General features: G+C 40.4%; 1 protein-coding gene across 6 annotated transcripts in view; it reads left to right on the forward strand.

The window, feature by feature from the left end:
* The window catches only part of LOC113537968 (SRY-box transcription factor 13), a 35,202-nt gene that overhangs the window by 14,167 nt on the left and 7,431 nt on the right, over positions 1-13,604 (forward strand). For 4 of the 6 annotated variants that reach the window (XM_053227108.1, XM_034314325.2, XM_026932735.3 and 1 more), the window contains 9 exons: positions 3,379-3,592; positions 4,186-4,291; positions 5,549-5,635; positions 5,903-6,075; positions 6,873-6,941; positions 7,065-7,179; positions 10,042-10,118; positions 10,218-10,353; positions 13,135-13,244. In XM_053227108.1, the coding sequence (XP_053083083.1) occupies positions 3,380-3,592; positions 4,186-4,291; positions 5,549-5,635; positions 5,903-6,075; positions 6,873-6,941; positions 7,065-7,179; positions 10,042-10,118; positions 10,218-10,353; positions 13,135-13,244 (1,086 nt within the window). In that variant the 5' untranslated portion in view covers position 3,379. Of the gene's footprint in view, positions 1-3; positions 1,212-3,378; positions 3,593-4,185; positions 4,292-5,548; positions 5,636-5,902; positions 6,076-6,872; positions 6,942-7,064; positions 7,180-10,041; positions 10,119-10,217; positions 10,354-13,134; positions 13,245-13,604 lie in introns of those variants that run through there. The other 2 variants (XM_026932734.3, XM_026932733.3) reach the window with 2 other exon arrangements.

Below are 13,604 nucleotides of genomic sequence, written 5' to 3' on the forward strand. Positions count from 1 at the left end.
GCTCTTTGCAGGTCAGGGACACTGCTCAGGGTTCACTTTGTTGCTGGAGCGCATTTGTGAACAGGAGGAGTTTGGGAACCTCCGGCTCTTGGCATCCAACAGCTGAATGGGCTTACGCTTGGTATTACATGCTCAGGGGCTTGAAGTGTCTGAACCAGGAGTGAACAACTGTGACCATGGGGGTCTGACCAACATGGGGTGGTGTGGTTCCCTGCTCTAACACACCTCGTTTAAATCGTTGGGTCATTTTTCAGGTGTGTTAGAGCAGAGAAATGACACAGTTTATTTTAGTTTTCAGTTGCTGAGCTTGTTCCAGAGCCGGAAGACTTGCTTTCAGTTGCACCTTTCAGTTTATATATGTTGTATATGGATAGTTGCTCTAATCACTCTTGATTTATATTCTGCCTAGTTTACTTTGGATTTGAAAATGAAGCTGTAAAATGAATTCATCTGAACGCAATCTGAAAGGTTCTGCCATCTTAATGAACACCATCAAATAAGCCAACAAAATCATCCTCATTTAAGTAATATTGCGTTTCTAAGCAGGTGTTTATTTTGATAGTGCTAAACTGTTACTCAACAAAATGTGTTATTTGCCACAGGCAAAATGTCAGGATTATTTTGTGCACGCCATATTAGACATATTAAAAACAAAAAAGGAAAGAAATGAAAAGGAAGTGTACCGTCTTGCTAGCAGACAGCAAGTTCGAACAGGCATCATGTCATTCATGTTACTACAAGTGCTGTGCTTGTCTTTCATGTGTTGGACACTAACTTCTCCTCGAGCTCAGGCGTTTTCCTGGCACTCCTCTTGGTTATTGTTTGGGCTTTTTCAAAAATAACTTGTCATAATGAGGAAATTAACCACCGTGGAACCCTTAGTGAGAAGGAGGTGGGGGGAGTAATGTGATATTTGCATTGGCGGCGCCGGGGGCACGATGTTAGTTAGCTGGTTGAACTAACGTGCTGCAACTTGTTAGACAACCTGAGCCATTCGTTCTATTGTCGTGCGTATGGAAAGCATTCAATATCAGAGGCGCTTCAGCTAAGGCTGAATTCCAAACCACGTTGTAGTAGTGTACGAGACTGCTGTAGGCAGCATTTTGACATACTAATAATACAATAATATCCATTCTTGGAAAAGAACAAGACTTAACTTCAGAAAGCACGTCTGTAGCGACTAGAGAAATGACTCCTCAACCACACAACAGGTAAGATGAAAATTGTCATGTCTCATTTGGAACAGCTCATCAGTCAAGATGGAGCAGGCAATTTTAGTTATATTTGTTGTTGTTGTTGTTGTTGTTGTTGTTTTTAGCAATTTATCATAATTTCATGTTACGTCTTTTATGAAGACTTGGGTCAGTCCTTTAAGTTTGGGAATAAATCCTAAAAAGTGTCCATGGTGGTTGTTCTGTTGCTTGTATGGATATTATCGTTACTATTATGCATGTCAGGAGTGTTATAAACTGTTGAGTGCACAACCCTGTTTAAAGTCTAAAGCACTAGGACATCAAACCCTTGAAATATTAATCAATGTGTGTTTGTAGTTAGGACTGTCGCTAGTCAGTTTTTTCATTATCTGCATAACTGTCAGTCAACGACCTGCAAATCTTATCTGCCAGGGAAGCCAACCCTCCACCTGTTGCAGGCGCCACTTTGCACTTGCGTTGGAGTGGGGCCTTGAAAAGAGCTTTATCCTTCATACTCTTCTCTAATTCCTGCATCATTTGTCTGACTTTTTAACAATTTTAACTCTACAAATAAAACCACAATACTCCTCTTTAACTGCAAGTGCACTCAGAATAAGCTGACGAGCCTGCGCTCGTCTTGCAGACCATCTGTGATAACTAGAAGTACCGCTAAGTACGTAGCAACTTAATAGTAGTGTGTACTTCTCTGTAATAGACCCAGTGATGGGGTTTAGTTAAGAGAGATGTGTAAGTGCACTGTTCCAGTGGTAAGAAGGGGCATCCGTGTCCTGCAGACCTTGGAACAATCAGTCATGGTTAGGGATGTACTGGTCTAAAGAGCCAATGTCTAAAAGTGATGATCAGTATCAGGTTGGATTTGACAACCAAACACAAGATACAACGCCAAAACTCTTTTGCGTAACTTGCAGAGAGTCGATTTGGTTACACAGAGGATATAAGTATCAGATCAGTGTCGCATACCAGCTGATACCCAGGGCAAACAAGTTGGATTGGTGCATGGTTGTTGTGACCTTTATAAAACTTGATAAGAGGCTTGAGAATGTTGCACAGTTCTATCGATTCCCCCCACCCCTCACTCTTTTGCACTTTGGTTGCGTCACTTGGTATCCATTTCCTTTTTCTACAGGATGCTGGTTGGAATTGTACAGAGAAGAGCTGAAGGCCTCTTCATTGTGCTCTTCCCTTAGGCAACTGCAGAGCTATCTGGCAATTATCAATTGTTTCTTAGTTTCCTCCATAGCCACCTTTTCTAGGTCTCAAATGTAGCTAAGCTCTACTGAGTAGCCAAGACCTTGTGTAGTGTGAATTCATAGGTGGCTTTGTGTTGGCAAAGTCAATGAAAATTGAAGGAGGAACTGTTGCCTTTGGCAGCTTTGTTAGTCTTCCGCATTTTTTTGTTTATTTTTCTTTCCCCAGCCGCAGCCTTTTGGCACGTTGTAGCTGCATTGTTACCCTGCTGCATTCCCAGCCTATTGCTTTTGTCGATCTCCTTCCCATTGTTCATACTTCCTTTGTTCCTTCTATGCAACAATAGGCCTTGTACAGTGTGTGTTTTTGTGTGTGTGTGTGGGTGTGTGTGTATGTATATATGTATTTTACTAAAAAAACTACAGTGAATGCAGAAGTGTTCCAGAGTTAAGCCACTTCTACAATAATGTCTTGTTTTTTTTCTTGTTTTATCCATCCCCCTCTTTCTCTTGCTTTCATCTTTCATCGCACATGGGCTTGGTTTGCCACTTGAGATGAGGTCTAGGGAGAAGGGAGAACATGAGTCTTCCATCTGTTTTCTGCCGCTGTGTTGATAGACTCAGGTCCTTGAGAAGTGTATACCCACACATGCACACATACACACCCCCCTGCTTTCAGCCCTGAGTGCTCTGAAGCCCTGGAGTTCCACAAGAAGTGCTACCGTATTCTGGGCTTTGTTGAAAAGCGATTGAATGGGGTGGCCTGTGTGTGGTGCTCACAAAGCCCTTCTGTTACTCATGCAAAGCAGTCAGCTGTTGGCCTGGGCCTTCCTGCTCTCTCAGATAACCGAAGAATGGCAGCGGAATGCCCTGATTAGAGATTCCTCATGCTGATATCGCAACAGGAACTGCTTGCTGTAGAAATGAATCCAGGGTTCTGGTTTAATGTAAATTATCAAACGTCATTGCTTTCACAGAATGTGTGAGCCCAGTCCTCCTGCGATACAACCCCATGCTGGTGGTAACGTGACCATGGTGGGCATTGGCATCAAGCTGGAGGAGGCGCCTGGAGATGGAGGCGGAGTCAGGGAGTCACAGCAGTCCTCGCCTACATGCGATTGGTCATCACGGCCGCCAGCCGAACGAGACGATCCTGAGAAGTCAAAGACTCGCAGCACTCAGTCCCCTTCGGTAAGGATGATGCTTATGGTACAGTGTGTCTGTAAACGTGAATGTATTTAATTTAGTGAATAGACCTGGGGTCCAAGGGTACCCTACAGAACAAAAATTATCTATAGTGGGAAGGCATTAAACTTTCAGGTGACCTAAAGCTTCTATTGCCCCTACCAATCCCACCCCTTGAGCTAGAACTATGTGTTACTAATTTGTTTTTAAGGAAATGCAGAAATCTGTTTGGGGGCTGTGCTTATTTATGGGCAAGAAGCAAACAACAATACAATCTGCACCTTAAAGATGTGATTTGTACTGCATACTACTGCTCGACCCCATTCTTATCTCATCACACTGCCCTAATAACTCAACTTGTATTCCTCACACAGCTAATTGCATTGAAACTTAGGCTGATTGCTTATTGTATTGTAACTTATGCTCCTAGGTATGTGTTAGTTTGTGTTAAGATGTTATTTATAACCAGAATATACTAGATGTATGCTAGTGTAACACTGTGTATTTACCCTGTACCAAACATTATTTTCATGAACTTGTACATTTCCAGTTCAACCATGTAGACATTAGTGTAAAGTGAACACCCTTTATATACACAGGCAGGTTCACCTAGCAAAGAGCAAGCACACACACTTAGTCCCAGCAGTCAGGATGTGCTGAACAGGCCCAACAGCAGGCCCGAGGCCCAGCCGAATGTCAGCGAGGGTGAGTTCTACCTTTAAGGATAAGTCTTCACTAGTTCATAACTTTCTAACTAAAAAGTGCATTGTTTAAATGAAATGAACCAAGGTCTAGTATGAGCATTTTGACAGATCTTGACATTTGGAGTTAAAATGAAGGCCAATTGTCTCTCTTAGCTTTCAGCCACTTATGGATTCAAGTGGTGTGTTTGTGTTCGTGGCAGGTCATGAGGCACAGAGTTTGAACTAAATAGTGATAAAAGGTTCATATTTGAAAAGTTCTATGCAAAAATCTTGAAGGTCATGATAAATAGTCCATCAGAGTCGTTTACAGAGTTTGTTTTTTTGCCCAATAAGACATTATGATTTTCCATTTAACCCATGTGATCACCCAAGACATGTCGGTGACTGAAGCTTGCTTCTTTAGTCTTGCATTAAAGAAGTTACAATGCTAATTCAGCTAAGAAGTAAGGCGTGGTTGTTACTTTCTATCTAGTTTGGTATCAGTAGCAACGCGCCCATCGTACGGCTGCCTCTCACGGTGTGAAGGTGAAATTGTAATTGTATACTAGAAGTGTTTTGTATGATGATTCCAAACGAATGACTCTACCCCTTTATTCTGCTATTTTTCTGAAACTCTTTATGTACAAATGCTACTACTGAGCCAGTCATGTCTTTGAATTGAGTGTATGTTGATTTAAGCATGCAGTTTGAACAATGCTAATATAGAGCTCTGAATCTTCATTACACGTTAGCCAAATTCGTATCGTAGCTTCAGTGTAAAACTATAGAAGCCGATTATCTCCGTTCGGTTACTCTTAAGCCGCGTTTGCAGGCGGTGTTCTTGTCTATATTGTAAATATTGTTTTTTCATCCATTCTCAAGATAAATCTCTATGGAAGTGCAATGCTGCCACGTAAGAAAAACATAGATCCCCATCAGCATCTCGTTATTGCGAGATATACGTTTCTTGTCACTACGAGAAAACATCTCGTCATTACGAGAAAGACATCTCATTATAGAGAAAATCAACTTCTTATTTTGAGAAAATATCACTTGACTGCAAGATAAAAGTCTTTTATTACTATTATTCTACTAATAACGAGATGCTTTTCTTGTAATAATAATGATACTGATGGGTCATTTTTTTTCTTGCATGGCAACAATGCGCTTCCGTAAATCTCCCCACCAATTTTAAATTTCAATTTTAATTTAAAAACTTTTTTAAAGGTATCATGATTAAAGGCTGGTGTTTGGTTTTTACTCCCGGTTTGGTCCACAGTGCTGCCCACAATTGAGAAAATCCTGAACGCAGACTGGAGAGAGAAGATCTTGGGAAAGGGATTGCAAGGCACTGCCAATGTGAAAGGTAAACAAAACTATTGCAGATTTACATGCTGTCAAATGTGTGTCATAGTGTCGCATGTCATGCCAATATATTACTCTGGAATTACAATCATGCAGGAGACGTTTAATCATGTGGAAAATATTCTGTTTTTTTTTAATTCTCAAGTTTTGTTTTGTCATTGTTTATCCTACTCTTGAACCAACCATTTGAAATGACAACCGTGTGTGTTTGTGTGTGTGTTTGTGTGTGTGTTTGTGTGTGTGTTTGTGTATGTGTGTGTGTGTGTAGGCACTCCAGAAAGCCTGGCTGAGAAGGAGCTTCAGCTGTTGCTGATGATTAACCAGTTGTCTGGGCTGAGGGAGCAGTTGCTGGGAGCACACTCGGAGCAGAGGAACATGGCCGCCCTGCTCCTGGAGAAACAGCAGCAGCAGATGGAGCTGGCCCGACAGCAGCAGGAACAGGTGAGGGGACAAACCAAGACTGAGTAAATGCCAATGGGGGATAGTAAAGAGGTGTATGTAGATGAGAGGGGGTACAGAGGAGGCAACAATGATCATGACATGATCAAAGAGATAAGAGAAGAAAAGTGCGTCAAGCTGCTTAATTTTAGATCAGTGCCCTGCAGGGGTGTAACAGTGTATCTGGATCTGTTTAGTGTTCCAAATATCAGTATCTGTATCTGTTTACCACACCAAGTATTCAGTTCTGTATCTGAATCTGTATCTGTATCTCTATGTGGATTTAAACACAAAGTGGGCGTGAGAAGGTTTTTTAAAAAAAATAATTAAATTTGAACCCTGCCAATTCTCTGAAAAAAAAAAAAAACAGGGGAAAACCCCAGATGTAGAAATGACAGCAGTGTCAGCATGGCGTGTGAGTTCTGGCTACGTCACTCCAGGTCATAATTAGTTTCTAAAAACACACAACCATTGCACAACCATTTTTATGTACCTGCCAACAATTTGTTTTTTTTTCCTAACACATTTACTTTATTGTATTTCCCAAAATATAAACAAACTAGTAGCCTTATTTAAACCACAGTGACCCTGACCAGGCAGTATCTAAGATCTATCTCTGATGAATGAACGAATGAATGAACGAATGAACGAATGAATGAATGAATGAATGAATGAATGAAAGAAAGCTGTGAATGTATCGTGCAGAGTCGGTCTTCATATCTGAACGCTCTCTCTCACCTGCATGAAAGTAGAAACCTCCTGAATGCTTTGAGTGACCGATGTTCGTGTGTGTGTTTCAGATTGCTAAACAGCAGCAGCAGCTGATCCAACAGCAGCACAAGATCAACCTGCTGCAGCAGCAGATCCAGGTGAAGCCTTCACCAATCCATCATAAATCAGAATCAGTTTTAGTAAGTGTAGCTGATGGTGACATGGCGAGGACTAGATCTGTTCTACTGGAGTGACCGTGTGCTCTTTGACCTCTGCCTCAGCAGGTGAATTTGCCCTATGTGATGATCCCGGCTTTCCACCCAAACACACAGCCACTGCCCGTGTCCTCTGATACACAGATGGGGCTCCCGCTTCAGCCCATTCCCTGCAAGCCAGGTGAGTGTCTCAGAGCATGTTTAAACGTATCCTTATCCCATAATAATATACTCTTCATACCTTTAATGGGCGATTAGAGTTTAACCCTAAATGAGAAGGTATAAAGTGCTAACAATAAGGAAATAGAAATACCTCTGAAGGAGAAGGTAATGCATACACAATTGTGTTTTGTGTGTATGTGTGTATTTTACAGTGTATCACGTATCTTTCCATCAAGAAATATGCATTGTTAGCTGGTTGGGTAGGTTAGAAAATGTGAGAATCAAACAATTACTCTCCACAAAACAAGAACACCACAAGCGAGGTTTCTCTCAAACACTGACTTAACGTATGTAATGAGGATGGGGTCCAGTGGGAACTTACCAGACTTCCCTCTTTGAATTTCAGAAATTTTGTCTTGACCTCTAACCTGGTGATTGGTTGATCTTTTTTTTTTTTCCTCTGTATGTGCATTTGTGGCTTCTCCATCCTACACTCTCTCATTTCACCTCCTCCCTCCTCAACTGCGTACTGTAATATCACAAGCAAACAGACAATAAGTTTTTTTATTATTATTATATTTCTAAATGCAAAGGTGCATTCATATATAGTATCTCTGCCCCACCCTTTCTCTGTCCTAATGCTACCTGCAATACATGTGAAGTATTTTGCATACTAATCTTTGTATTCTGAGATGTTAAGCTTGGTACTAGTTAAACTAGTCAGAATGGTAATTGCTCTTGTTTTGACTATCTGTTCATTTCCTCAGCTGGTTAAAACATCACAGCTTTAGCTAGCTAGGGAACGTTGATACTAATAGTCGAGTTTGTATTTTAAACTGTTAGCTAAGTTGCATGGTGGGCTGGATGACAGACATGGGTTGTTTTTTTTCTTTTCTTTTCCTTTTTTTTCATGAGTGATCTAACCTGCTGCAGTGCTACACCATTATGCAACAAGTATTCTTTCATTTTAGAAAATTTTAGAAACATACTTGTCAGACATGCGTGTCAGTTCAGACTTATGCCAAAGTTCTTCTGGCTTGCGATGTGGTTACAAAAGTTCAGCGAAACTCAAATGAACACCTTTGAGGCTGCACTGTTGTTTGTCTTGCCAGTTAGCTGAGGACTTGAGTTTTGAGTTTGAGTTTTTAATTTGCTGTAACCGTCTTCATGTAAATGTCAGAAACTTCCACCAGCAGTGAGCAGAGGGAGATAGAAGGCGGTGTGTGGTCTCATGGTGTGAGATTCTGGAAAGTTCTGCAATGGATACCTTGGTTTTGTTAAACTCAGTTCAATTCAGTTTTATTTGTATAGCTCTTTTAACAATGGATATTGTCACAAAGCAGCTTTACAGAAACAGCAGAATTACAGAATTTTGTTAAATCAAGAGACTGCAAGCACAGAAGGCTGAAGACGTTGCAGAGTGTTTACTGCTGCACTGCCACATTTGCCAACTAATTTAAAAAAAAAAAAAGAAAAATTTATTTATGTAACTTGAATCCATGTAACTGTAGTTCAACTACATTCATATCACTAAACATCAATTCTAGCCAATTCCAGTTAATTCTTTGTTCTTTCTTTCCATCCATCTTTATCCGTATGTTGTTTGTTCCGTCTTTTTTGTTTTTGTCTTTATTTCCTTTTATTCAGTGTTTTGCTCCTTCTTCTTTCTTTCTTTTCTTTTCATCGTTCTTTCCTTCTTGTAATGTTCTTTCATGCGTCTTTCCTTTACATCCTTCTTTACATTATGTCAGGCTTTCTTTCTTCTTGCGTCATTTTTTTCTTTTCTTGTATTGTTTTTTTAATTTCTTTTTCTTTGTTCCTTTCTTTGTGTCTGTGCTCACTTCTTTTTTTCTTTCTTCCTTCCTTCATCACTCAATAAATGGAGTGTTTTGTTTCTGGAATCCTGGCACTCTTGTCACGTTGGACGTCAGCTCCGTGTTGTGTAACTGTTAGCTTTTACACTGTGAGCGGAGGAACCGAGTTCAGCGGCTAATCTTCTCACATTGATCAAATGCTTTCTGTCTAAGAGATCTAAGCAAATGATTTCAAATATTAACAACCTCCACACCTTTAAAAGTTTTTTTATTTGATCTGGTCTTTTGTGGGCCAAGGTTACTGAGTGTGATTTGTCTTTTGTTAATGTGTCGCAATGCACAATGAGTTTAAAAAAAAAAAACCAAAACGATGACACCTGGGTCATAGGCAATTTTCTGATGAATAAAATTCTCAGAAACCTCAGAGTTTTTGACCTCAGTGCATCTCCGTTTTCGATTTCCCTTTTTCTTTCCTCTTCCCTTAATCTCAAGGTCTAATTTTTAAATAAAAGCAGTAATTGTGCGAATGAATGCCTCGGCGCTGGTGTTCCCGCTTTTGTTCCTCTTGTGTAAACACGAGAAGCTCGACTAGAGGTCAGCCGAGTTGAATTGCTTCTCGGTGTGCAGATTGTAGAAGGCCTCAGCAGAGGCTCAGGGTCGTCTTTTCATTTGGAGTATGTACTGATGGTGGTGGAAAGCCATGGACAAGCTGTAGCACAAAAGTACTGCATGTTCCCTTAAGGAAAAAGTGACTCAAAAGAGCGGAGCACAATAGGAGAAAAGAAGTGGCTGTTTGGCGTGTTGTTTTTTTGTTGTTTTGTCCAGGTTTGGAGCTTGGGGTTAGCAACATGACAGCTACTTTGGTCAATGAGTTAATGGTATTGGGGGGAAAAAACCTCAAGGAACCATTCTCCTACTTTTCCGCCTTCATTTCGTCTGTTTTTTTTGTTTTAATCAGTGAAATACTCCAAACATTGTTCAAAGACTTTGTAATCATCCCAGTTAATTAGTTTTCATGATTGATGTTTCTGCACCTATTTTATCTGGGGCTTTTTTTATGTTTTCAGTGGAATATCCCATGCATCTACTCCCAAACCCTCACTCCACCCCTATCAAAAGATCCAGTGGTACAGTCTTTCGACAGGTACAGATTCCTCTCCTTTACTTCTCAGCATTACCAGTTGCATTGGATTTTATTTAATCTTTTTAATTTTCTGAATCTTATATTTTCTTTGTGTTATAGGAGAGCAGTCAGCCATTGAACCTCACAGCCAAACCCAAGAGCCCCCAGAGCCTGGATCTTCCATCTTCCCACCTCCAGTCCACCTACAGGACTAGAGAGCTACAGCACAGCCCCCCTCGACCTGCGCTTAGCCTGGGTGTGTGATACGCACGCAAACACACATTCATGCACATGTACACTGAGGTACCACTTTATAGACCCACCTATGGTGAACCGATTGTCGGTGTACCTTACTGATATGCGCTGTTTGTAAACCCCCCTCTCTGTAGATGGTAGTGTGTCACAGTGATACGAGGGTATCAGGTACAGCAGTGTGTTTACCCTTCCTCATTCTCTACCCTTCATCTGTGTCAGTTTATGACCACAGCGTCACTGTTGGGTGGATAATTTTGATCCCCTGTTCTCAGTGGTGGTCCCTTTCCATGAATGCAGGGGTCTCAAACTCAAATTCTCTAATTAACATCAATAACCGGCTCTGAAACTAGATTCTAGGAAGTAATTCTAGGAAGAAGAAGGGCTAACAGAAACTGTTCAACTGTATGCACTATTAGGTGACAGCACTTCTTATACTGATTGCATTTTTAATATATATATATATATATATATATATATATATATATATATATATATATCAGCTGTTGCACAGACCAGTCGATTAATACGTTTACTGCTCGAGTACTACTGCGGTGATGTCAGCTACTCTGGCTGGCGGAAAAAACAGTGATGGTAAGGAAATACACTCACCTGCAGATTGTGTATGACTACACTGGGAAAAATATTTTTTTCCTTTCGCTTTGATGGAACATTTTCCCTTTGATATTACTTTGTATGAAGTGTACCGCACTCGTCAGCTATGGAAACGACGATTAGTCAACTAATAAAAATTAACATTAATATATCTGTTTTCAAAGAACGGGTTAAAGACGAACTCATAAATGCCCTTAGTCTCCAATCTCTTTTGTCTTCATAGACTTTTCTCTTTTCAGCATATTTGTAGGCCTCTGCACTGGGAGATGCATTTCAGGATTTAGAGTCGGTTACTGAATCACGCTAAGAAGCAACACTTAACGCATTTCTGAATCACTTTTAAGCGTGGGAGGTTGCTACACTTTGGGTCTGGTGTGAAATACTAGATAGTGAGAAATTGTTGAGTAGTAGTGTGCTACAGGCTGTTTCTATATATAAATCTTTTGCAAGTTAGCAAAAATAAAAAGAGGAAGGAATGAAATGGTTGAATGAAATGAGGCCATTAATGAATAAGAGTAATGTACATCAACAGCAACAGCTGGCCTACAGTCAGTAAGTACAGTAACTTTAATACTACAAAATATGTCTATACTGTAGGTATACCTAATAATCCAGGAACTTGGTGTATATAAAATATGTAAATACTAGTATAGTTATGCCTGCATTTAGTCCTGAGGGGCTTTTTTTTTTTTTGCAAAAGTTCTCATGGTTTTCTGCCAAATGCCTATTTTACATTTTCTTATCATCCTTCCCCCATAAAAACAGCAAACCAAAGTGTCTCCCACAATCACTATCACTGATAAAGTGCTATACAGCTTATCAGTAGTCAGTAAAACACAATCAGTACATTTGCCCTTCTGCTCCTCACTGTTGCTGGAATCGATTTAGCCATTGATTGCATTACGAGCTGTGTTGATCTAAAAAACAGTTTGAGTTGCTCATTTTTTGTGTTGACTTTCTGCTTCAGTTGTTTTTTTTTTTACTTCTTTTGCAAGTTATCCCATTTCATCTGTGACCTAAGCACAATTTATTTGTGTGGCTTATTTTTATTAATATGAAGATCAGTGTTTGGGTCAGGATTGTTAACACAGCGTCAAGCCTTTCTCAGTTTAAACCTGATTTTAGGAGCCTTGTGTATGAGCTCACTTCGTGGTGTCACTAAATAACCTCATCGCTTCGGATGCTAATTATTAAAGGAGGAAAACGTGGAACCCACAACCTTTTAGCTAGCTGACATGGCTGATGTTTGTGATGAACAGATTGTGCTCATTATAGTAAGATTAGTCTATATTTTGACAAGTTTGGCTGCTGTGATAGGCATTTCTGAACATTTTGCAATGCAAATTCAGTACACAAAATTTATTTGTATAGTGATTTTAATAATGGACATTGTGGCAAAGCAGCTTTACAGAAATAAATACATTCAGGATCTAAATTTTAAATGAATGAATTTATCCCTAATGAGCAAGCAAGAGGTGACGGTGGTGAGAGAAAAACTCCCTGAGACGATATGACGAAGAAACCTTGAGAGGAACCAGACTCAGAAGGGAACCCGTCCTCATCTGGGTGCTAACAGATAGTGTGATAATAAATAATTCCCTTCTATTAGTGTGTACTACATGGACAAATAGTGCAGTTGTGTAAGCAAGAAGTTCATTACAGTTTTCACATAAGTCAAGACTCATTGTGAATACATGAAATTGCATATTCATGTTCATGGGATTTTTAATGTGGGGCGGTTGATGGCAGGTTTCTTGGTTTTTGAAACAAAATACCATATTAAACAATGTGTTATTATATGTTAATTATTTTTAATTATTTATAATGATATGTACTCACGGGAGTTTCCTTGAGTCTATAGAAGACTAACTCGTCTCTTCACTATTCTGCTTCTTCTGTAATTGAGACATTGTTGGTGACTGTCATCACCTCCAAAGGCTCCCTGATCTAAACAAGAAAATGCGTTAGTCCCCTTGGGTGTACCCTGTGGCTTAGGCGTTTGAAATGTGGCCTCATTTCTTTCTTTCTTTTTTTTTTTTTTTTTTTTTTTTTTTTTTAAAGACCATGCGCTTGGAAGAGAGCCAAGTTCCTTAGGTGTTAGACAGAAGGAGGGGAGAGGATAAATGATCATGTGTAAATCTCTCTATCTTTCTCTTGTCTCCTTCCCTAGGCTTCTTGGGAGAGGGGGATATTGTGAGCCAAACCATCCATGAAGCCCAGCAGCTGTTGCGAGGAGGCCAAGGTCCAGCGGGCCGAGAGAGGGACAGCAGCACAAGGCTGGTGAGTCAGCGTCTTAAAGCAGCAAGCACTGAGCATTGTCTCACACACACACACACACACACACACACACACACGCTTCACTTCAGCTCTCCTAGGAGGCTAGTTGGTGGCACCTGGAGCTTGCCGTTTGTCACCGCCGCTCACAGTGAAACTCTGAGACATCCGAGACTGCGTTCAGGGTCGCGTATAGATTTACAACAGGTCACTTGAATGGGTGCAGCGTTTTTGGGAACAGCTGTTCCTCAAATGGTTTCGTCCCGTTCTTGTTCAGAGTTTATTTTTCTTGGTGTGGCAGCAACTTCTGAAGTGTTGGCAAATACCTGTCAACAAGTCACTTTTGTTCTCCAGTATTTTCAACTT

The sequence above is a fragment of the Pangasianodon hypophthalmus genome, chromosome 20 (genome assembly GCF_027358585.1).
Source record: "Pangasianodon hypophthalmus isolate fPanHyp1 chromosome 20, fPanHyp1.pri, whole genome shotgun sequence".
Classification (NCBI taxonomy): Eukaryota; Metazoa; Chordata; class Actinopteri; order Siluriformes; family Pangasiidae; genus Pangasianodon; species Pangasianodon hypophthalmus.